The sequence below is a fragment of the Rhodotorula toruloides genome (assembly GCF_000320785.1).
Source record: "Rhodotorula toruloides NP11 unplaced genomic scaffold Scaffold2, whole genome shotgun sequence".
In the NCBI taxonomy this organism is placed as follows: Eukaryota; Fungi; Basidiomycota; class Microbotryomycetes; order Sporidiobolales; family Sporidiobolaceae; genus Rhodotorula; species Rhodotorula toruloides.
Window position 1 is genome coordinate 953,484 of NW_015622962.1, and position 20,613 is coordinate 974,096.

General features: G+C 62.1%; 9 protein-coding genes across 9 annotated transcripts; 4 read left to right on the forward strand and 5 right to left on the reverse strand.

Moving 5' to 3' along the window:
• Positions 1-105: 105 nt before the first annotated feature.
• Positions 106-1,152, reverse strand: RHTO_03061 (DNA-directed RNA polymerase III subunit Rpc31 family; the record flags this gene model as incomplete). The annotated part of the gene is made up of 6 exons (XM_016416733.1): positions 106-125; positions 191-353; positions 456-502; positions 616-783; positions 862-994; positions 1,084-1,152. 6 exons carry the CDS (start codon positions 1,150-1,152, stop codon positions 106-108), a joined length of 600 nt encoding a protein of 199 aa, XP_016276452.1.
• A 729-nt stretch (positions 1,153-1,881) lies between these two features.
• Positions 1,882-3,417, forward strand: RHTO_03062 (alcohol dehydrogenase; the record flags this gene model as incomplete). Its single annotated transcript, XM_016416734.1, has 7 exons — positions 1,882-2,035; positions 2,101-2,119; positions 2,181-2,307; positions 2,363-2,581; positions 2,637-2,876; positions 2,933-3,194; positions 3,359-3,417. The coding sequence occupies 7 exons, from the start codon at positions 1,882-1,884 to the stop codon at positions 3,415-3,417; spliced, it is 1,080 nt and encodes a 359-aa protein (XP_016276453.1).
• Positions 3,418-4,815: 1,398 nt separating this feature from the next.
• On the reverse strand, positions 4,816-7,691 carry RHTO_03063 (C6 transcription factor; the record flags this gene model as incomplete). Its single annotated transcript, XM_016416735.1, has 6 exons — positions 4,816-5,573; positions 5,641-5,983; positions 6,046-7,069; positions 7,128-7,244; positions 7,306-7,413; positions 7,495-7,691. 6 exons carry the CDS (start codon positions 7,689-7,691, stop codon positions 4,816-4,818), a joined length of 2,547 nt encoding a protein of 848 aa, XP_016276454.1.
• A 589-nt stretch (positions 7,692-8,280) lies between these two features.
• Positions 8,281-9,299, forward strand: RHTO_03064 (cell wall biogenesis protein; the record flags this gene model as incomplete). Its single annotated transcript, XM_016416736.1, has 7 exons — positions 8,281-8,289; positions 8,578-8,682; positions 8,773-8,782; positions 8,850-8,932; positions 9,018-9,057; positions 9,116-9,191; positions 9,269-9,299. 7 exons carry the CDS (start codon positions 8,281-8,283, stop codon positions 9,297-9,299), a joined length of 354 nt encoding a protein of 117 aa, XP_016276455.1.
• A 46-nt stretch (positions 9,300-9,345) lies between these two features.
• Positions 9,346-9,633, forward strand: RHTO_03065 (uncharacterized protein; the record flags this gene model as incomplete). Its single annotated transcript, XM_016416737.1, has 2 exons — positions 9,346-9,396; positions 9,478-9,633. 2 exons carry the CDS (start codon positions 9,346-9,348, stop codon positions 9,631-9,633), a joined length of 207 nt encoding a protein of 68 aa, XP_016276456.1.
• Positions 9,634-10,057: 424 nt separating this feature from the next.
• On the reverse strand, positions 10,058-12,344 carry RHTO_03066 (casein kinase 1; the record flags this gene model as incomplete). The annotated part of the gene is made up of 8 exons (XM_016416738.1): positions 10,058-10,642; positions 10,726-10,895; positions 10,980-11,150; positions 11,234-11,468; positions 11,588-11,736; positions 11,794-11,863; positions 12,036-12,076; positions 12,221-12,344. The coding sequence occupies 8 exons, from the start codon at positions 12,342-12,344 to the stop codon at positions 10,058-10,060; spliced, it is 1,545 nt and encodes a 514-aa protein (XP_016276457.1).
• A 563-nt stretch (positions 12,345-12,907) lies between these two features.
• Positions 12,908-14,477, reverse strand: RHTO_03067 (late embryogenesis abundant protein, group 2 domain protein; the record flags this gene model as incomplete). The annotated part of the gene is made up of 7 exons (XM_016416739.1): positions 12,908-13,187; positions 13,269-13,445; positions 13,499-13,610; positions 13,671-13,692; positions 13,752-13,858; positions 13,942-14,113; positions 14,196-14,477. 7 exons carry the CDS (start codon positions 14,475-14,477, stop codon positions 12,908-12,910), a joined length of 1,152 nt encoding a protein of 383 aa, XP_016276458.1.
• A 671-nt stretch (positions 14,478-15,148) lies between these two features.
• On the forward strand, positions 15,149-16,107 carry RHTO_03068 (Rsm24p; the record flags this gene model as incomplete). The annotated part of the gene is made up of 3 exons (XM_016416740.1): positions 15,149-15,404; positions 15,487-15,845; positions 15,916-16,107. 3 exons carry the CDS (start codon positions 15,149-15,151, stop codon positions 16,105-16,107), a joined length of 807 nt encoding a protein of 268 aa, XP_016276459.1.
• A 165-nt stretch (positions 16,108-16,272) lies between these two features.
• RHTO_03069 (Exostosin-like protein, glycosyltransferase family 47 protein) lies at positions 16,273-20,486 on the reverse strand (the record flags this gene model as incomplete). Its single annotated transcript, XM_016416741.1, has 5 exons — positions 16,273-16,603; positions 16,666-17,210; positions 17,276-19,195; positions 19,251-20,123; positions 20,181-20,486. The coding sequence occupies 5 exons, from the start codon at positions 20,484-20,486 to the stop codon at positions 16,273-16,275; spliced, it is 3,975 nt and encodes a 1,324-aa protein (XP_016276460.1).
• Between the last annotated feature and the right edge of the window lie 127 nt (positions 20,487-20,613).

The following is a 20,613-nucleotide window of genomic DNA, read 5'->3' on the forward strand; positions in this document are numbered from 1 at the left end:
CCTTCCTCGTCTCTCCTCCTCACAACAAAGCAAAGGGTCACGTGACCTTGTCAAATCGTGTGAACGAGTCTTGAATGCGAGTTGCAACGTAGAAGGGTATCCTTGCTAATCCATGATGCCACCGTCTGCGAGCGGAAAGCGCCAGAGTCGTCAGTGTCGAGCGGAGAAACGAGGACCGCCTCGAACGCACCATCATCCCCTCCTCCCCCTCCTCCTAGATTATCAAAGTCGTCCTCCTCTCCGTTGTCGAAGTAGTCCATCTCGTAGTCGTTGTCGCCCTCGTCGTCCTCGTCCTCCTCAATCAACTCGTCTTCGTCCGCTTCTTCGTCTTCTTCGTCCTCGCCCAGCGCGTCCTGCACAAGGGCGAGGCGAAAATCGGTCAGCGTCAGCTGTTCCGAGAAATGGGACGATAGAACTGCAGATGCAGCGGAAGCAACCGAAACGAGCGGACTCACGTCGTCTCCCTCCAAAATACCCTTTGCATCCGCCGACTTTCCCGCAGCTGTAGAAGGGATCCCAGATTAGCACACGAGGTCTCCGACTACTGAGGCCGCCACACCGCTCGCATCATATCGAGGGTCCAGCAGCGACCCGAGACGCGAAAACCGCACGCACATTTCGCCGTCTTGCCCTTCGCCTTCCGCTCAAAGACCGCCTCGAACGCCGAGGGCGGTAGCAAGTCCTTGTCGTACTGCCGTGCCGAATGGAGCGTTCGCAATGCTGCCGTTGCGGTTGCAGCGCTCGCCGTTTTGGGCTTGAAACGGTCGGACCATCGCTCGATGTCTGCGCGGCCCACAGGACGAGAATCACTCAGCACTCCCGCCCGAGTGGAAGTACTGAATGTATCTTCTGCGAACGCACCTGTGCTAGCCCGCGTAGGCGCCTCGATAAAGAACGGGGTGTACTTCATTTCGGCAAGCATGTCGTTGTACCGCTTTGCGATGCGCGCCTCGCGCTCCGTCGGGTACTCTGTATCGGGAAAGTCCTCGTAGGGCTGTTCGCGCGCATTCACATCCAGCGAGACGGCGAGCAAGTCCTCATCAGTTCAAGGTAGTCTGAGGAAATGCAGGAACGGCCACGCACCGGATAAAGGACGTCCGCGAGCTGCTTCTTCGAGTGCTCCATGATCTCGTTGAACTGGAGGTGTCCCATCGGCGGCTGAGGCTTCCCCGACGCCCCTCCTCCCCTCCCTCCTCGCCCTCCTCCTCGTCCTCCTCGTGATGCCATCAGTCGCGCCGGCGGGGTGCTGCGGTTTGCGACGGTGTTCTTTGAGGGTGTGTGTGCGCTGAGCAAGCAGTAGCAGGCAGTCCAGCAGGTGAGCGCGGTGTGGGAACAGCTCGAGCTTGTTGCGGGCGGTGTACTGATCAAGTAGGACCTCGGAGACTACGGTCAGAGCCTACGACGACGTCGTTGCAGTCGTGTACACTGGGAATGGCAGCTAGGCTGATCCCCGCCGCTCTCCACCACACTTTACTCGTCTTCCGTCCTCGCCCGCAGTCGTGAATTCATGGGTGGAGACGTCGAAGGGTGGGCTTTGCTTCGGGGTGGCTGGGTCCCGTGCTCGAGTGGCTGTGGGCGTCAATTAAGCGTGTCTCGTGCGAGAGCGAGCCGACTTGCGAGTCGTCCCGAGCAGGAGTGGCCTTCCTCGCTCTTCGCCTTCCCCACCCATCGACCGTCCCGCAACCTTGCGCTCGCTCTCTCTCTTACAGCTTGCTCTTCACTTGCACACACTGCTACACACCCTCGCACAGCACTCGCACTCAGCCCATACCGGTCCAGCCTTCGCAGCCCTCTCTCTTCGTGCGTTCCCATTCCCGGCTGTTCACTCTCGCACCGTCATTTCCCGTCTAGCTGACAGCTGCCACGTCTCCGACAGTCACAATGAGCAACCCCCAGATCCCCAAGGAAGGCGTTGCCGTCGTCTTCGACAAATGCAACGGACCGATTCGCGTCGACAAGCACCACCATGTTGTGCAACCTGCCGAACTCAAGCCGGGCGAGGTTTTGGTCAGGGTTGAGTACACCGGAGTGTGCCGTGAGTACGCGCCGAAGCGGAGACGAGAGGAAGAAGGCTGACAGATCGCCTCGTTTTGCGCGCAGACACCGACCTTCACGCCTGGTGCGCTCCCTCTCACTTTCTTGAGCGAGTACCTTGACTGAACCGCACTATACTCGTGTAGGAAGGGCGACTGGCCTGCTGCGCCCAAGACTCCCCTCGTCGGCGGACACGAAGGAGCAGGCCATGTTGTCGCGATTGCCGAGGGCACAACGACGACGCTCAAAGTCGGCGACGCAGTCGGCATCAAGGTGCGATCCTTCTCCATTCACGACACATCCTCTCTGACGCTTCGCCTGCTCGCAGTGGCTCGCCGACTCGTGCCTCAACTGCGAAAACTGCCGCCTCGGGTCCGAAGCGACGTGCGACCTCGCCCAATGCTCAGGCTACACCGTCGACGGCTCGTTCCAACAATACGCCGTCTCGTTCGCTCGTCACCTCACGCCCATCCCGGACGGTCTTCCGCTTGAGGTTGCGGCTCCGATTCTTTGCGCGGGCGTGACGGTCTGGAAGGCCTTGAAGGAGGTGAGCCGGCCCGTGAGCCTGTTCGAATGCTTGCTGATGTCCCTCGTTGTCGCAGGCGAATGCCAAGCCGGGCGACTGGGTTGTCGTCTCCGGCGCAGGCGGTGGACTCGGCCACCTCGCTGTGCAATACGCCGCAGCAGTTGGCTACCGCGTCGTCGGCATCGACACTGGCGACGACAAGCGCAAGCTGCTCGCTTCGTACGGGGCCGACACGTTCATCGACTTCAAGCAATTTGGCGGAGAGGGGAAGCTGATTGAGGAGGTTAAGCGCGTGTGCGATGGCAAGGGTCCGCATGTGCGTGGTTTCGCTTCCCTCACCTTCGCACTCATAGCTGATGGACTCGTCCACAGGCCGCCATCATCACCTCCGCCGGCGGTGCAGCCTACAACGACGCCCTCGAATACCTCCGTCCTCACGGCACGCTCGTCGCAGTTGGCCTCCCTCCCGACACCTACATCAAAGCCAACGTCTTTTGGACCGTCTTCAAGAGCCTGCGCGTCGTCGGCTCGTACGTCGGGAACCGCCAGGACGCGATCGAGGCGCTCGACTTCGCGGCGAGGGGGAAGGTCAAGCCGCAGATTGTGGTTGAGCCGCTTGAGAACCTCGAGAAGGGTGCGTTGTACTTTTCCTTTTGGTCCGAACACCGCCTGTTCGCAGCGCACTTCGACCCTTTCACCCTCTTCTCACTCCCCCTTGCCTTCTCCGGCGACCTCAATCCTCGAGTCCCGCCAGATTTCGCCCGAACCTTGAATTGCTGACGCCTGCGGTCCACACAGTCTACCACCGCATGGAGCAAGGCGCCGTCCCCGGCCGCATCGTCCTCAAGAATTTCTAATCGTCCCTCCTCGCTTTCGTCTCTGCTTCGTCTGTCCCGGTCTGCCGCTGCCGCTTTGCCAGCTTACGAGTAGTATCAATGGAATCACACGAGTGTCTGTGCACCGCAGACGAAGGCATGAGGGTCGATGAAAGGGCTGGCCTTCCCAACTTGCCCGCCAACTACGTTCCGCTTCCACCCTGATTCCTCGCCGTCTGCTTGCCGCTTAACTCCATTCGCGAACGATTAGTGTTCAACTCGCTGATCTCGCAGCGTCCGCCTTTTCCGCGCGCCATCTCCCTTGGCGTCGCTTTCGCTGCTGCGACGCGAAGCTCGCGCTTCCTCCTCGTCGTTTCCCTCGAAACCGCTCGCACTCCCTCAGGATGGCACGCACAAAGGTGCGCAATCTCGTTTCCAGCGGGCCGAGCCGCATCGACTGACCGCAGCGCCCCGCCCAGCAAACCGCTCGCAAGTCGACGGGCGGTCGTCCTCCCCGTCTCAACGGGGCGGCTCGAACAGGTGTGTCAAGTCGGCATGCTTCCATGCCCACGGGCTGACAGAGTTGACCGCTTATTCGTGCAGTGGCTGACAGTAGCCCGCCCACTTCTTCCGACGAGGACGGGGAGTAACGCATGCTGAGGAAGCAGTGGTATGCCAGACGAGCTTCGACACGAAACCTTTACAGATTGCGGACCATTGACTGACGTCCGCGATTGTCAGCCGTTGCGACTGCGGCGGCGACCCGTTTAACGTGCTCCCGTACTTTGAGACGGTGGGTTTCTCCCTTCTACTGCCAGTACTTGGACTGATTGACACAGTCTCATTGTTCACCATACTCAGCGCGACTGCGAATGCCAGATCTGCCACGACAATACGCCGCCTCACAAGAGGCGATACGATTATTACGACCCGTCGCCGCCACCACCGTACGTCCTGACACCTTTGGGCACCTTCGCTGATTGCGCCGGCCTCGGGACTTCACTGAGGCCGAATTCTAGCTTTCCCTGCGCTCTCCCGCATGACCGCTTCGCAATATGCCGCGCAGACCTGTCCTCTGCAAAGGTCAGTGCAGCTGTCCCGACTGTCCAACGGCGAAGAAGGCAGCCAGAAGAGCGGCCAAGAAGGCGAAGATGACGCACGACCACGAAGCGAAGCAAGACCAGGCGAAAGAGGAGGAGAAGAAGGAGGCGGCGGCGAGGCAGGCAGAGGAGCAGAAGAAGGAAGCGGCGGCTGCTTCCAGCGATGTAGAGATCCTCTCGTGAGCGAGACTCCATGATTGCTGTAACGACGATGTATGCTAACGCAAGCTCTACCCTTGACGCGATGTCGTCGAGGAGGCGGTCAGACCCACGCCTCCCTTTCCCAAGCGTATCCCGCTCTCCCTGCCCGTCCCGCCTTGCAATGCACGCCTGCGCTGCTTCACAAGCCCGTCCAGGCCATTCCGTCTGTCCCGCCCGCTCCCGGCTGTCCTCCCGCCGCGCCCGCTCCGACTCCACCGAAAAGCGCAGGTCCCGCCGGGAATCCTGCGCCGCTCAGTCCACCGAATCCCGCAAGTCCCCAGTTCGAGCCACCGTAATAGTACCCCGCGCCCCACTCGTCGAGCGTCGACAGGCCGAGTCCACCGAGTGACGAAGCCGCAAGGTCGAAGGAGAAGTCGCCTGGGACGAGTTCGGGCGCGAGAGTCGCGAAAGAGAGGTCGTGCGTCGAGGTAGGCGGGTGAGGCATCGGAAACGGCGGGTGGAAGAGCGAGTAGGCTGCTGCAGCCGACGGGTCAAGGGCGGCAGAGGTGGCGACTGGATCTCCTTCGGCTCCTGCGCTGCCGAGAGGCGAGTTGACGAGGTCGTTGATCGTCTGCGAGAACGACCTGGAGCGCTCGCTCGACGGCGCCGCCGCGTCTTCCTGCTTCCTCGACTTGCGCGACTGGCCCTTCGGCTTGCTCGCCTGGCCGTTCCCGTTCGCCGCCGAAAGCTGCGCTGCACCATTACCATTCGCACTGTTCGCAGCAGCAGCTCCGCGGTTCGGGGAGTCGTTGTCCGCGTCGTCCTTGGCGCTGCGGAGAAGCTGGAGGACGCCGGCGCGGACCTTGAGCGGGTCGGCGTCGAGGACGCCGCGTGCGAGGTTGAAGTACAGGAGCTGGAGACCGGCGAGCGAGTCGTACCAGCGAGTTGCGATCGGGTCTGTCCGGGAACGATGTCAGCGAGTGAGCGGGCGAGAGAAACGAGGGAAGGGAATGTGCGAACGCACAGATGTTGCGCAAGCCAGCAAGGATCTCGGCGTCCTGATTGAGGTAGTGCGTCGCATCGACAGGCGCCGAGCTCGACTGCGGCCAGTACTTGAGGTGACTATGCACGGTCCCCGCCGCGACCGCCGCGAATCCAGCGAACGGGTGTGTGAGGATGATCCCGTGCGACGAGAGGTGCGAGCAGACGTCCGAAATGGTGTTTGCGGAGGTTGCGGCCATGTCGAACGATTCTTGCCACCACCCTGCGGGCGCGGTCGAGTCGCCGTAGAGAGGCTCGCCGTCGATCGGACCATTGGCCGCCTTGAAATCGAGCGGCGGGAGGAAGGGGAGGTAGTCGCGGTGCAGCTGCGGAAATAAGTCAGTAAGTCGGCGAGTCGAACGCGAGAGGCGAAACGACCTCCACGCACAACATGCCTCGCCATCGCGTTCGTCAAGTGCAGCAACGCAAACAACTTGGCGTCCTCCCTGACCATACAATGCGCGACAAGCGTCCTCTGCGAATACTTGAGCTCCTCGGGCAGCCTCTGCTCAAACTCGGTCAACTCCTTGGCGAGCTGCGCGAAAGTCGAGTCGTCCTGCCACGGCGGTCGACGGTCGACGTTCCTCCCGCCCGAGCCGATGTACGACGCGACTTTCGACCAGATCTCGGCGATCCTGAGCGTGAAGCCGTACAAGTCGGCTTCGGGCTCGTCGCTTGGGGGCGCGTGTCCCGATGAACCATCCGCACTCGCGCCATTTGCGCCGCCGCCCGCTCCACCCTGCACCGACACGCTCCAAGGCGGTGGATTCGGATCAAACCTCGCGCCGAGGCTCTTTCGTCCCGCGAGGAAATCCGCATCCGACCCAGGCATCCGCAGACTCGCAATCCGAGGCACCTTCAACCCGCATGGCCGCTCATTCCCATCGCTCACGGTCCTGTCGAGCGAGAAGAGCGCCCAGAACGTCCTCCGCCTCGTCTCTGCGCGGATCGGGTCCTGCTGAGCCGCTGCGATCGCCCTCCCGCGACTCGAGAGCGGGTTCTCAGGGTCGTCATAGACGGGTACTTCGTCGTCGAAGCCGAGCCGGAGGGTTTGAGCCATCCGAATGGCCGTGCCGATCTTGAGCCAGCCGGAGTTGTCGCGTCCGGCGGTGAGCTCGTAGAAACCGAGGAGGAGGTGGCATTGGCACCGCATGAGGGAGATGGGGACGTCGGCGGTCGGTGGAGGAGGGTTGGCGTGGCCTGGCAGAGGCTGATGGACGGAGAGAAGATGCGAGGCGAGTTGGGCGTAGTGTTCGGATGCGGCGGAGGGCGAGGAGGGGTGCAGGTCGCGCAGGGATTGGCAGAAGCGTGCGGCGAGGGCGAGAATGCAGCAGACTAGCTCTTTCGATGCGCGGTTCTCGCTGATCTCGGTCGTCAGGCTCGGGCGGTGGATGAAAGGGAAGGTGTCGTAGCTGGGGAGTCGACAGTCGTCAGTTCTGCTTCACTCAGCTTGGGTCGAACTCGGCGCACTGGTGGATGAGGAACGAGTCGAGCGCCTCGAGAATGATGTTGGTCGGCGGGAGCTCCGTGTCGAGAGCGGGAGAGTACATCGGCGCGAGGGGAGCGAAGCCAGACGGACCGGCGACCCTGCATGCACAAATTGTGTCAACCCAGCTGCTGAACTGTGCAGACGAGTATGGAAACGCACATCGGTCCGCCGTTCTCCGCTGGATGCCCCTCGTAGACGCATTCGAGCTTGCGGTTCGTGCAGAACCGGCAGATGGGCCACTCTGCCGAGCAGCGCACCTTGCGTTTCCTGTCAGCACGAAGATGAAGCGTCAGCTCCGCCTCTCGCGCCAGCGCACGAAGATCGAGCGACACTGTCCTCGAAACGCACCTGCACGTCTTGCACGCGATGCTCGCCCTCGCGCCAACCTTGACCTTCTTCTTCTGCTTCTCTCCGACGCCTCCATTCGACTGCGCGCCGCTCCCGCTGCCGCTCGCCTCTGCGCCGACGTCGGGCCCTCCTCCGCCTCCTCCCTGGTCGGACAATGCGGGTGCCCCAGATGCGATAGGGTCGCCCGCCTGAGCCATCTTGCGCGCGGTGGGACGGGTAGGCGGGTCACTGTGAGTGTCTGCGCGGTGTGCAGCTGGCGGAGGACGCGCCGGAGAGGGAGTGCGCGAGTGTTTTCGTGGATTGCTGATGAAGTCGCGGGGTGGGGTCGAGCGGGAGATGTAGATGGTCCAGCCGGTCGGCAGTTGCGCTGGCGTGGTCTGCAGCTCGAGCAGGGAGGCTCTGTCGAGCTGAGTGTGTGTCTCGTTGGCAGTGGGAGACTTTTGCTGGTTCGGCAAAGTCAGGGAAGGTGCGGGGGTCAGCTGAGTGGGACCTTGGCCAGCGGACCGCGAGGTGCAAAGCCGGACAATGTGGGTCGTGGAAGTAGTCTGTGTAGCGTACGAAGCGACAGGTCGAACGGAAAGAAGCGTCGAGGAGGAGGACAACAACTTGGCTTCCTCTCGCTCGAGTCGTGCGGCGATGGGCTGGCTGTGACGAAGACGTACTGAAAGCGCGTAGGAACTCGCTTTGTCGCTGTCCTCGCGAGGAAGAGAATGTCGCTCCGACAGGGGCTCGTCCAACCTCCGCACACTCTGGTTGCGCTCCTCTCGCTCGCCGACAACGACCAGCATGCACGCCGTAAGCTGCAGAGCCTTCCATGTACTGCGACAGAGCGTCCGAGCTGACCCACGTTGCTCCTCGCTCCTTCCGCCCTCTTGCTCACCCTGCTCTCTACTCGCCATCGACTTCGCCTCGCCTGCCTCGCGACTCGCTCGAATGGGCGCCTGCTTCGTCGCACAACGACGATACACCACCTTCGATCATGGCTGCGCAACCCGCAACCCGCTCGTGACCCGCGTCTCCCGGCCTCCTCCTCTTCCTCCTCCTCACCCTCCACTTCCACACGACCCCTTCCCTCCGACGCAGACCGCCGACTTCTGCCTGGTCCCGATGGGCACAGCCGACCCGTCGGTCAGCAAGTACATCGCGGAATGCCAGCGGGTGTTGCAGAAGAGCGGGTTGAAGTTTGAGGTCAGTTCGCAAAGAGGGATTCCTTCGCTTCCTTGGCGGATGACGAGAATCTGCGCTGACGAATACAATCTCTCCGATGTGGACTCGCAGCTTCACGGCTGTACGCTCTCATCTCCCCTTGAGCCGTCTCCTTGGATTCACGCTAATTCTCCTCGAACCGTCCGCAGACGGCACCGGCGTCGAAGGCGAGTACAGCGCCGTCATGAAGGTCATCGAGGAGTGTCACGAGGCCGTGCATGCGATGGGATGCGTGCGTCTTAAGCCTGGCTTGTTTCGAACGCTGGAAGGTCCTGATCGTCCTGCTTTCGTTTTCGCCGGCGTCAACGAGCGTGCAGCCTCGCGTTGCTACAGGTGTGCCAGTTTTTTTACATTCGCGTATACGCTCCCCACCGCACGTACTGGGACAAGTCGCTCAAAGTAGTACCTCACACAGACATCCGCATCGGCACCCGAGTGGACAAGCAAGGCTCGCTCCAAGCCAAGATCGACAGCGTCAAGGAGCTTCTCTCGTGCGTTCGCCTGAATCTCGCAGGCTTACGATCGCTGACTCGCGCGCTCGCGTTAATCGGGTACCCGCTGCGCACAGGAAGGACCAGTCCACCGGCACAAAGCAATAGCCGTCTCTTTCCCTTCTGCCTCGACTTTGCTCCTCTAGAACTGCGAATGGGAGCAAGGAAACAGGCGGACGTTGAGCGGGACGGAGCAGTATCTCGTGTACGTCCGTCGCTCGTCATTCGCGTCTCACGCTGCAGTATCGGTTGCTGACGAGATTCTTGATGCATGGCTCGAGTACAGCTATCTCCCAGTGGACCTTCCGGTGGGATGCGATACCTATGTCCTCTCGTCTCGACGCTGTTCATCAATTTGTCGTCGCCTTCCGTTTCTCGCAACGATACCACCTCTGCCGCGTTCCATTGTACATACCGCACCGCAATCGAACATTCGTACTAGCACTACGTCGAGCCATCGGAGCGACAGGACGTCCTTTCTCCTCCTCGCTGGCCGAAATCGAAGCAAGCCCGCTCTCGCTTCTGCAGGGCACCCGCCTGCTCACGCTGACAAAAAAACTCGAGAAGTCGATGGAGAGAGTCTGTAGATGATCTTGCAAAGCGAGAAGACGTGTAATTGAGACGAGCGAGCGAGCGAGAGGAGAGACAGAGGGAGAGGAAAGGGGTATACTGGAAGCGACGAGTACGGAAGGCGAGTGAGTGAGAGTGGAAACAAGAGCACCAGGCGATTGTGGAAAGGGAGGAGAGAGGGAGGAGATAAGGCGGAGATTACAGCTAGAACGGGGCGATGAGGCGAGGGGGGGTATCGTGCGCGAGCGATAAGTCGTTCGTGATAGGCCCGGCGTCGGACCGAGTCGAGACGCCGCTCAGCCACATCGGCAGGTGAGGAAGCGGATGAGGTTGAACCCTCCGCGCCCACTGCTCCGGTGGTGCTCCTCGTCCTGGTGCCGGTAGTCGCCCGCCATCTGACCCGTTCCCTGCCCGCCCTGCGCTCCAAGCCCGTTCCTCGCGTACCCGTTCGCTCCACCAGCCTGCGCGCCCGACCCGCCAGCCGCGTAATCCGAGTCACCCGCCGCGCGATCTCCATACGCTCCTGCTCCGCCAGCAGTCGCATAAGGGTGCCCGCTACTCGTTCGCTGTGCCGCCTTGCCTCCAAGTGCCGCCGCATTAGGCGACTGGACCCCCTTGACAGCCATCGCGCTCGCTCCAGGCGCAGGCGTCGCACTCGCACTCGGTTGCCGCCCGACCTTCGCTTCCCGCGCCGCCTGAGTGGGAGTCTGCGCGCCTGACCCGCCGTTTGCGCCGCCTGATGCGGCGGCTGCGGCAGCGGCAGCGGCGGCCGCGCGCTGGGCGTGTCGCTCGGCTCGCTCACGCTCGCGGTCCCGATCGCGCTCGCCTCGGCCCGTGCGGTGGTGGCGAGAGTCGTAGCCAGACGAGAGCATCGCCGTGGACTGTGCACGACGTCACCGCGAAGTAGTCAGCGAGAAGCTCGGACAGAGCGCGCAGACGAGCGAGGGAGAGACCGCCAACGCACTCCTGCCTCCCATCCCTTCCCGTTGTTCAACAACATCCAGTCGTACACGCCGTCGTCCGACTCGCCCATGTTCTTGAGCACCTTGGAGAACAGCTCGCGGAGGAAGTCGTAGTCGGGCGTCTCCTCGAACCCGAGCTTGCGGACGTAGTTGAGGTAGATGGCGAATTCGTCTGCGTGCCGACGAATCTCAAGTCAGCTTGGCTCTCTGCGAACGAAGAGCTAGTCGAGCGCAAGAGGACACGCGCGAAACGCACCAGGGAACCCCTCCGCCAACTCCTTGATCGGCGTGCTCTGCTTCTTCTCGCCGATCTTTTCGTACTTCTGTTTGTTGGTCGCGGCCTTGAGACCCTGCCATGGCAGGCCGCCGCGGAGGAAGTACATGAAGACGTGGCCGAGCGCTTCGAGGTCGTCTCGTCGCGATTGCTCTGTGCCCGGAAGGCCCTGATGATCAGCTCTTCTCGCCCGGACAGAATCGAGTAGGCGCTGAAAGAGGACATCGCAAACGCACCTCGTCCCAAATGCGTGTTGATCGACATGTACCTCGCCGTCCCCGACAGACTCTTCCTCTCGCGATACGGAATGTGCTGCTTCGTCTTCGGGTCGCGGTACTGCTTGGCCATGCCGAAGTCGACGACGTGTACGAGGTTGGCGTTTTTGGTGCCGGGGCGGCCGATGAGGAAGTTGTCGGGCTTGATGTCGCGGTAGATCAGGTTCTTTTCGTGGATCGTCTGGACGCGCGAGAGCTGTGCGGAGCGTGGGATCACCCGAAGAGTCAGCTCGCAGTCTCGAAAGAAGCGCGCTGAGCCATCACCGCTTTTCTCGCACACTCCGCCCCTTCACGCCTAGATTCGGCGCAACTCACCATCTGCTTGGCCGTCATGCAAACCGTCTTGATCGAGAACTTCCTCCCGCACATATCGAACAAGTCCTCGAGACTCGGTCCAAGCAAGTCGATCACAAGGACGTTGTGCAGGCCTTCCTGGCCAAAGTAATACACTTGCGGGATTCCGACTGCGTGCACGCGCGGGTCAGCGAGAAGAGAGGGGCAGGTAGGGGAGGCGGACGAACCGGAACCGGCGAGGATCTTGTAGGTCCGGTACTCGTCGCGCAATTGAGGCGCATCGCTCTTTCGCGGTTCCTGCACGACCATCCAGCGGAGTTAACGACACTGGAAACACCACAGCGTCCGTCGACTGCAGCGAACTGCTGTCTCCTGAACGCATGCGAGATCGAACGACGCCAAGCCGGCCGGTGGGTGAGGGAGTAGGACGAGGGGAGGAAGGGAGGGAGGAAGAGCGTTCGACACGCACAAACTTGATGGCGACCGTCTGCGAGTTCAGCAAGTTGGTTCCTGCGGATACAGAGAGTACCAGGTGAGCGTTCGCTCCGCCAACGTCCGTCCCTTGGAGCGGCTCTTCGCACAAAGGCCCGTCCCTCCCCTCGCACTCCGCCTGCGAGCCCGCTGCGAGGAGCCCGAAAGGACGCGCGGACTGACCCTCAAAGATGACACCAAACGACCCCTCGCCGATCTTCCTCCCAACCCGAAAGTGCACGCCAATCACGTTTGACGAGCTGCTGCCCGAGTGGGAACTCGAGTGGTGCGCTGCGGTCGCTGACATCCTCGGCGTGGTTATTGGTGCGAAAATGGCAGGAGAGGGGAGAGGAGGGACGGGTTCGAGCGGTGAGGGGGGGTCGAGGAGGATGAGCGGGTGACGGGGTCCGAGGGGGTCGCTCGAGGACGGGATCGGGTGTGGGTGGATCGTGTAGCGGGTCCCTAGGCTGCTCTGTGCAACACTATTGCGCTTCGATGGGCTGTGTGCGGTGTGGGTGTGCTTGTTGCTGGCGAGGACGAGGGTTCACCGACCCGGACGAACGGCGGGCTTGGTCGAGCGTGCGCTGGTTCGAGTGTGTCGTGCAAGCGTGTGTGCTGTTCTAGCGAGTCTCGGCAGGCAGTCCAAGCGTGTGCGAGAGGGTGAGCGAGCGTGTCGACGAGCGTGTACACCAGGGCCCCTCGTCTCGAGCGGAGCCACACCCTCGACAGTCGTCCAATCCTCCCAGGATCAGCTTGGGAGACGGCGCAGTGTTACACGTATGCACAGACTGACGGGGGAAAATAAACAGCGCGAGTAGAAGAAGGGTCTGTTCGTCGAGAGCGTCCATTCATTCAAGCATCCTCCTCGCTTCACGCAGGCCGCACCGTCCCAACCCTGAACCTCCTCGCCGCATCAAACACCTGTCCAACCTCCTCAACCTGCTGTTCCGCCGCGCGCTCAACCAGCTTCCTCAGCGCATGCCTCGTTGCCAGTCGGACCGCGCGTTCTTCGTCTTCTCGCGATGAGAAGGGTGATGTGGCGCGCCGAGAGAGGCCGCTCCCGTTTAGCAGGGACGAGAGCGAGCCGCCGAGGAAGCCGGAGATGTCGGATTCGTTCAACGGGCAGTCGAACGAGGCCGACGACGAGAAGCTGCGCGTCCAACAACATGCCGAGTCAGCTCGGCACTCCTGAAGAGTACTTCGAAGCCAACGAGCAGGTCGGGCGACGCACCTCGGCAAGATCGTGACAGCAATGACCTTGACGCGCGTCTTGACCTTGTAATTGACCGTAAGCTGCGACGCCTGCGTCCCAAGGAACCCACACTTGTTCGCAATGTCCTTGAGGACGCTCAAGTCCGAGTCGTACGAGGTCGTGTAGTTGATCGAGAAGGGGAAGTGGACGGTTGAACTGGGTGCGCGGTGTCAGCGAGGATAGAGGGAAAGGGAGGGGATGGGACGAACTTCGAGTTCTTCTTAATCTGCACATTCGTGAGTGAGCCGCCACCGATGGCGGAGGTGGGCTTCGTAGGATAGTACGCCGTCGCATCGATCCTGTTGAAGTCGGCGCCGAAGACTGCGGGCAGGCGGACAAGGTCAGCCCTGGTCGATGAATCTACCGACAAGCGAAGCGCACAGTTCGGATTGATGACGTTGATCTGCGCGCATACAACTTGTCAGCTCGCGTCGAGACGCCGAGAGAGAAGACGGAACGCACCTTGAGACGGAAGTTGAGGTTGAACCCGCCGCTCGCGACCGAGACTTCACTGCCTGACGACGGGCCTTCGATGCCCTGGAAGTTGACGTCGGGCGGTCGGACCCAGACTGTGCGTCAAGGTAAACCTCCTGCGTCAGCGCTCGCTCGAAAGCGCCAGCAAGGGCCGTCAAAAGAGAGACGGGGAACGCACGGAAGAACGCCGCGACGATTCCGACCAAGATCAAGATGATGAGGATGAGGGAGCAGCACAGGACTCGTCCGCAACACCGCGCGCGTCCGCCTCGAGTCAATGCGCCGGCGTGCTCGTCCTTGCGGAACATCCGCAGGCCCTCTTTCTTCGGGATTTGGCCTTCGGCGGCGAGCTGTACACCGACAGGACATTGGGAAGGGATCTCTTCCGTCAGCAGATAGACAGGGAGTCTCAGGATGAGCTGCCGAACGCACCTGGGCTGCGATACTCCCCCGGGTCACAGGCGCCGCCTTTTCGTACGCTGCTGCGCCATACTTGTCCTCCCACTCTCCATCTCCCGCCTGTTGCGGGGGATACGTCTGCCGTCCACCCGGTACGCCCCCTCCGTCGCGCTCAGGGGAGATGTAGTCGTTGCTGCTGTAGGGAGGGTACTCGGCGGCGGGAGAGGGAGGTTGGGCGTACGGCTGCTGCGAGTAGAGGTTCTGCGGGGGGTAGTGGCCGTTCGCGTAGGGGTCGTGCGCGTATGGGTAGGACATTGCGCGCCCTCGTGAGCGTGAGCGAGGTTGTGAGGACGAGGGGCGGTGCTCTCGATGGGCGAGTTGAGCGAGGAGGGGACAAAGGCGGGTCGCGCGAGTTGGGCAGTCGGAGTGTGCGTCTGCCTGTAACACTGAAGCACCGAGTCCAGCAGCACCAGCAGCGCAACAAGCGAGCGAGATGAGGGTGGTCGCGAGAGGAGGGTCGCTCGCGTCGACTCCGCGCAGCACCAGCTGTAAATCGCACAGCAAGCTGGCAGTTCTAACGAGCACGTAGCAAGCTAGTGTGTGGTACTCTGAGTGCACGGGAGGGCGTTGCCATTGAGCTGAAAGTCGACCTCGTCCCTCTCGCCTCGACCACGCTCACGCTCGCTCGTCTCCCGCTCCTGGACTGCGCTTGACTGCCTGAGCTTCAAACGGAAGGCCGGCTGTGATTTTCTAGGCTCCGCGCGACCCGCCAGGTGAACTGGGCGGTCCTCTTCGTCTCGCACTCAGCCTGTCTCCATCGCCCGGCTTGTTCGCAGTCAGGACTTGCCAGGGGGGTGATGTCAAGACCGACGTGATGCGCAGAGGAGAATCTGACCCTTGCAAGCCCGCAGAACCCGCAGTACAGCGCTCTCCCCCCCCCCCTTCAACCTCTCCCCTCCCTCTGCCCTTCCCTCGACCCGCCCATCATGCGACCAACACTGCTACGAGCGCACCAACGCGCGCACCAAAAGACCACCTTCTCGGTCGAGAACGTCCTCAACATCTTCAACAAGAACGCGCGGGCAGGGTCGGCGGAGCTCAACCCGCTCGACTGGGACCACCCGATCCACAAGCAACCGTACGACTTTGGAGACTTTACGACCCCGACTATCATGAAGATGGAGAAGCAGAGGGAGTTGTTGCACTACTTGCGGCTGGAGCAGCACCAGTTCAAGGACTTGGGTGCGTAGCGGGGCACTCGCTTCGAGTCCTGAGACTTTCGTCCCTTGCTGACTTGATTGCCCGGTATCTTCGGCTTGCACAGTCGCCTACCGGAAGAAGTTCGTCCCGCCCTCGAAGGAGCAGTTCATCGCAGTCCGGCATCAGCACTACCAAGGCGAGGAGCACCCCTGCTCGCGTCGCATCTCCATCCGCGTCCCCGTCTCCGCCCTCCCCCTCTCCTCACCCGAAGCGCTCCACAAATTCAAGCTCCTCGCAGGCGCGAGGTGGCACCCTCCCTTGCCTCCTTCGCTCAAGCACCCGATCGAGAACAAGAGTTGGAAGGTTCACCAGGGAGAGAAGGACGAGGGAGTCTTTGAGATGTCGTGCGATGTGTTCCCGTACGACCGGATGAACGAGAAGTGGTGCTCCGACACGCTCGAGAAGTTGCTCAACGAGGCCAATGTGCGTTCCCCTCTGTCTCTCTTCCCCTCTGCTCCGATCGGCATTAACCCGTTTCGCGTCCCACCCGCAGGACCTCAAGAAGGAGACCTTCGCCGACATCCCCATCGACACTCGGTACCGTCGCAAGCGCCTGATGAAGAACGGCAAGCTCCGCCGCAACATCACCCTCGCCAACTACCCGCAAGAGTGGCTGCCCGCACAGGCTCAGCAGCAGCAGCAGGCGCAGGTTGAGGCGCCCGCGCAGGAGAAGGCGCAGGCATAGTACCTTGTATCGGGCAGGTTTAGATGACTCGACCTTTTGTAATCCTCTCGTTCGCATCGCACACAGTTGAGCGAGAGACAATGCGATTGCTGGTGGATGCTATATAGACGGACCAGCCCGAACCGGGGAGGATAAGAACGAGAGGGGAGGAAGAGAGGGGAAAATCTACGCCATACAACTTCCAACTTCGGGGTACTGCAACGGAAGCCTCATCTGCATGCTAACCAAACTGAAGAACAGCGGTCCTCGTCGTTCCCACTCCTCGCCGTCCTTGAAGAGGAACGCCTCGCGCACTTTGACGAGGTTGGCCTGCAGCTCGGAGAGTTGCTCGGCGGTGAAGGCTGAAAGAATCTCCTCGATCCGGTGCGCGTCGGCTTCGGGGATCGTGACGGAGAAGCGAGAGTAGTCGAGAATGTCCTGGAAGGGGAAGAGATTCCGGTCGACGATGAAGGCGGGGATGCAGCCCGCGTAGATCGCCTCGAACGTCCGTGTTGTCCTGCGCACGCCGCGAAAGGTCAGCCAATCGGAGCTTCGAGCAACGAGAACACGCGTACGCACCAAGCGGGAATGCCGCGAGGCAAGAGGCAGAACTTGCTCGCGTTGAGCGTGCCGAGGTACCGCTGGCCCGGCGAGAACTGCTGGTACAAGATGGCGCTGTTCGGGTCCTGCCCTGTCCGTCCGCACCCAATCTTGGTCCGCGCAATCGCGCCAAACCCTCGTACGCCGCCGGCGAAGAAGGCGAGGTGTTTCCGCGAGTTGACGGGTGCGACGTCCGCAGGCGTCTTGAACGTCTCGAACAGCGCTTTGGTGTGCTTCGTCACGGCGGGAACGACGACGTCGCGGTCGACCTTGACGCAGCGCGTGTTGTAGTCGCCGTTGACCTGCCACGCGACGGCCTGGTCCATCGGCGAAGGAGGCGAGTGGCCGAGGACGTCCTCGAGCTTTTGCCACCAGCCCGTGCACGAGCCAAAGTCGTGTGTGAAGGGGATGACGATGCGATCGCCGGTGATGGCCGGGTTGGTCGCGATGGCTGTCTCGGCGAAGCCGACCGTGTCGGCGAGCTTCTTGAAGGTGTTCTCCTGCAGGTAGTTGTAGTAGCAGCCCTGTGAGGCCGGTTGTGTCAGCTCACAGCTTGCAGAGAGACGAGAGACGAGAGACACCGTCGCACCTGATAGTACGGCACGAGGACGAACGACGCCTCGTCGAGCGTGACCGAGCGGTTCTTCATCGCCTCGACGAGGTAGTGGTCGCCCATGAACGGCAGGGGCGAGCGCTCGAGGTCGAAGCACGCCGGCGACTTGAGGTGGTTGTCGATCGCGTCGGGAAGCTGCACGACGTGACCCTTTGGCAGGCGGTCGACGCCGAGGTTGAAGGCGTCCTTCGCGCCTGGCAAGACGAGAGCGTCCCAAGGAAGGGCAGCGACACGCTCAGCGAGCGTCTGCGCCGGTGCGTCGGTCGCAGGGAACGACTTGCGGTCGGTATATGCAACTCGAGGAAAGGGCGATTCGGGTCGAGAGTCGCCGCAGCGGTCGCGCGTGCACTTGCAGTCCTCGGATGCGATGCAAGTGATCGGCGCAGAGCAGTCGCTCGAGCACGTCTGCTGGTCCTTGGCGGTCCATGTCAGCGCCTCGCCGTACGTTGGCCGGCAGACGTCGCTCGTCGAGACGGACGAAGGGCCGGAGCGGACCCGCTGCTGAAGCTTGGTGATGCGGTCGTGCTCGGCGCGCAACTCGTGGCAGCGCTTGACGGCGAGAGTCGACTCGCCAAGCGTTGTTCGTCCGTCTTCCGAGGGGTAGGCGACCTGAGACGTGATGAGCGGGTCCTCCTTGAAAAAGTCCCACACGTCCTTCCGCCGAGATGCCGTCGCGGGACAGCAAATCGGGTTGAACTTCCACAGAAGCGCGTGCGCGTCCTCTCCCGTCGGCTGGAAAAGCAGGCTGCGCTTGGTCGAAGTCGGGTCGCGGAAGGTGAGTCGCCGCTTCGGTTCTTCGCCTTCGGGGACGCCCTCGGTGGGCGGGAGCGTCATCGTGAAGCTCCGCGAGTCGCGCTGGACAAAGTCGATGGTGTACCACTCGGCGATCGGATGGGCGCCCTCCTTGTTCAGTTCCGCAAACTCGCCGCCGTCGACCGTGTCGGCCCACATGACGATCTCGCTTTCGCCGGGTACGAGCTTGCCGTCCTTTCCGACGACGGGACAGCGCATCTGGATGTCGACCTTGTTCTCGAGACCACGCTCGGCGATGATTTCGACGCCGCGGACGCCCTCCTTGTACGGCACGGCGGGCACAAGCGCGATAGGCTCGTCATGCTCGCCCTCGAGGCCTTGGGAGCAGCCGAGGGTGTAGTACGCGCCTTCGATGAGCGTGAGGAGCTGGACGTTGCAGCCGCTCAATGCGAGGAGGCCCTCCTCGAGGACTGGCGTCGAAGGGGGCGAGGAGCAGGCGACGTTGATCTTGGCCGACAGGTGGGTCGTCTGCAATCGAAGGATCGAAGAGATGTACGACTTGAGCGCCGTGTGTACCGAGGTGGTTGGCGTGAAGCCAAGGACCTTGGAAGCGGTCTTGCGCAGCGAGGTCTCGCTCGTGTGAAAGCGCGACTCGGAAGGGGAGGCGACCGCAGGTCGGACCGTCTCAATCTCGGCGTAAGGCGACTCGGACTGGATGAGCGAGATGGCTGTTTGGGCGAGCTCGGCGAGAGGCGAAGGGCGCTTCGAGGAAGTCGAAGGCGGAGGACCGACAATCTCGAGTTCGGCGACAAAGCCAAGCGATTTGAGGTACTCCTTCGACGAGGCGACGTCGAGCATCCGCGCGCCCTGGATGATGGAGCGCGAGGCATCGTCGATGGAGAGGAAGGGCTCGATCTCGGTGGACGAGGTGTAGACGTTGATGGGGAGGTTGCCGAGTGCCGAATGAACGATGTGAGGGACGGGGTCGAAGCGAGAGGCGTAGGGGTCGCCAATGATGGAGAAAGCTGAGGGGAGCTCGAGGAGAAGCGAGTGCAAAGGTCGCTTGGTCGTAAAGGCCTTGATGGCCGACTCGGGAACCTGGACGGTCAGGGTCGACGAGTTGCCGTTGTGGGCGATCGAGGCCTGCGCAGCGTGAGTCAGCAAACAGCTGGCGGACCGGTATGGAGCGCCTGCTCACCTCGTCCCACCTGTCCGCTCGCCGCGGGACGACAACCCAAGGCCGCTCGACCGACTCCGCCTGCTTTTCCATCCCCTCGCGCTTGATCGCCTCCAGAATCGCGTTGATCCCATCCTGCTCAACGCTCCTGCAATCGACCGGATTCGTCCGACACGCCTTGGGGCCGTACGCCGCGAGGTGAACGATACCCGTGACCGGCGGGATGACGGTCGTCGCGAGAGCGTGGCCTTTCTGCTTCGGCCGGCCGAGCTTGGGGTTCAAGAGCGCGGCGGCTTGTTGGTCTGCCGGCAAGTCGGTGTGCGTTGTACCCGCGGGATCGAGGATAGACTTGACGAGTTCCTCGTCGCGCACGTCGCCTACCACGACGCGCAACTTGCCCGACTTGCGGAAATTCTCGACCGAGCGCTCAGAAGCCGAGAAAGCCTGGGTGCGAGGATCGGTACCCTTGATCTTTCCCGCTCCGCCGGGCTTGTCGAGCGGCGCAGACTGGAGGAGGAAGTTGAGTTCGGCCGAACGGTCTGCGACGTCGAGGATCGTGACGAGCACGTCTTCTTCCCAGGTCAACTCGTCGGCTGTTTCGGTTGGTGCGCCCCAGGCGTCGACGCGCGAGGAGGAGCCGCCCGCCGTGAGGAGCAGGTCGCGCACGACGGCTTTGCCGATCGAGCCGAAGCCGCCGGTGACGAGGATATGCCGTCGGTCTCGACTGGCAAAGGAGATGGTGTCGTCTGCGTCGTCGGCGGAGGATGAGGAGGAGGAAGAGGACGACTTTCCGCCGTGCCCGAGTACTCGCGTCGAAGTGAGCTTGATCTTGTCCATGGATGTCCGCGCATCGTAGTACGCCGGCCCAGGCGACGCATTCGACGTCGCAACGAGCTGCATGCACCGGTGGTCAGCCCGCAACACTGCGAAGAACGAGAGAAGCGTCCGCACCTCGTACAAGCTCCCCAACTTTGCGCCCCTGCCCCCGAATCCCGTAATCATCCCCACCCCATCCTTCAATTTTCCCAATCCCGCTCCTACTCGTCCCCTCACGCCCTCCTCCCAATCCGCATAATGATCCAGCCCTAACCGTTCTCCCCATCCCGAATCTGTTCCCCCCTCCGCAAGGGGCGAGTCGTAGTATGGTGAGGGAGAGGGAGAGGGGGAGGAGAAGGAGGAGAGGAAGTGGAGGATGAAAAGGGTCAAGAAGGCGAGTGAGCCTAGTCGGACGAGGGAGGAGAGACGGAGGGAAGGCATCGTGCAGAGACGCGCGCTGAGAGCCGCGTATCTGGCTCAAGTCGGTTCGAGAGGTGTACTCAGTAGCTATGTACGTCGCTTGTGCGCCCTGCGCGGGTCGGAGTCGCCGTTGTCGCGTGCGGGAGGC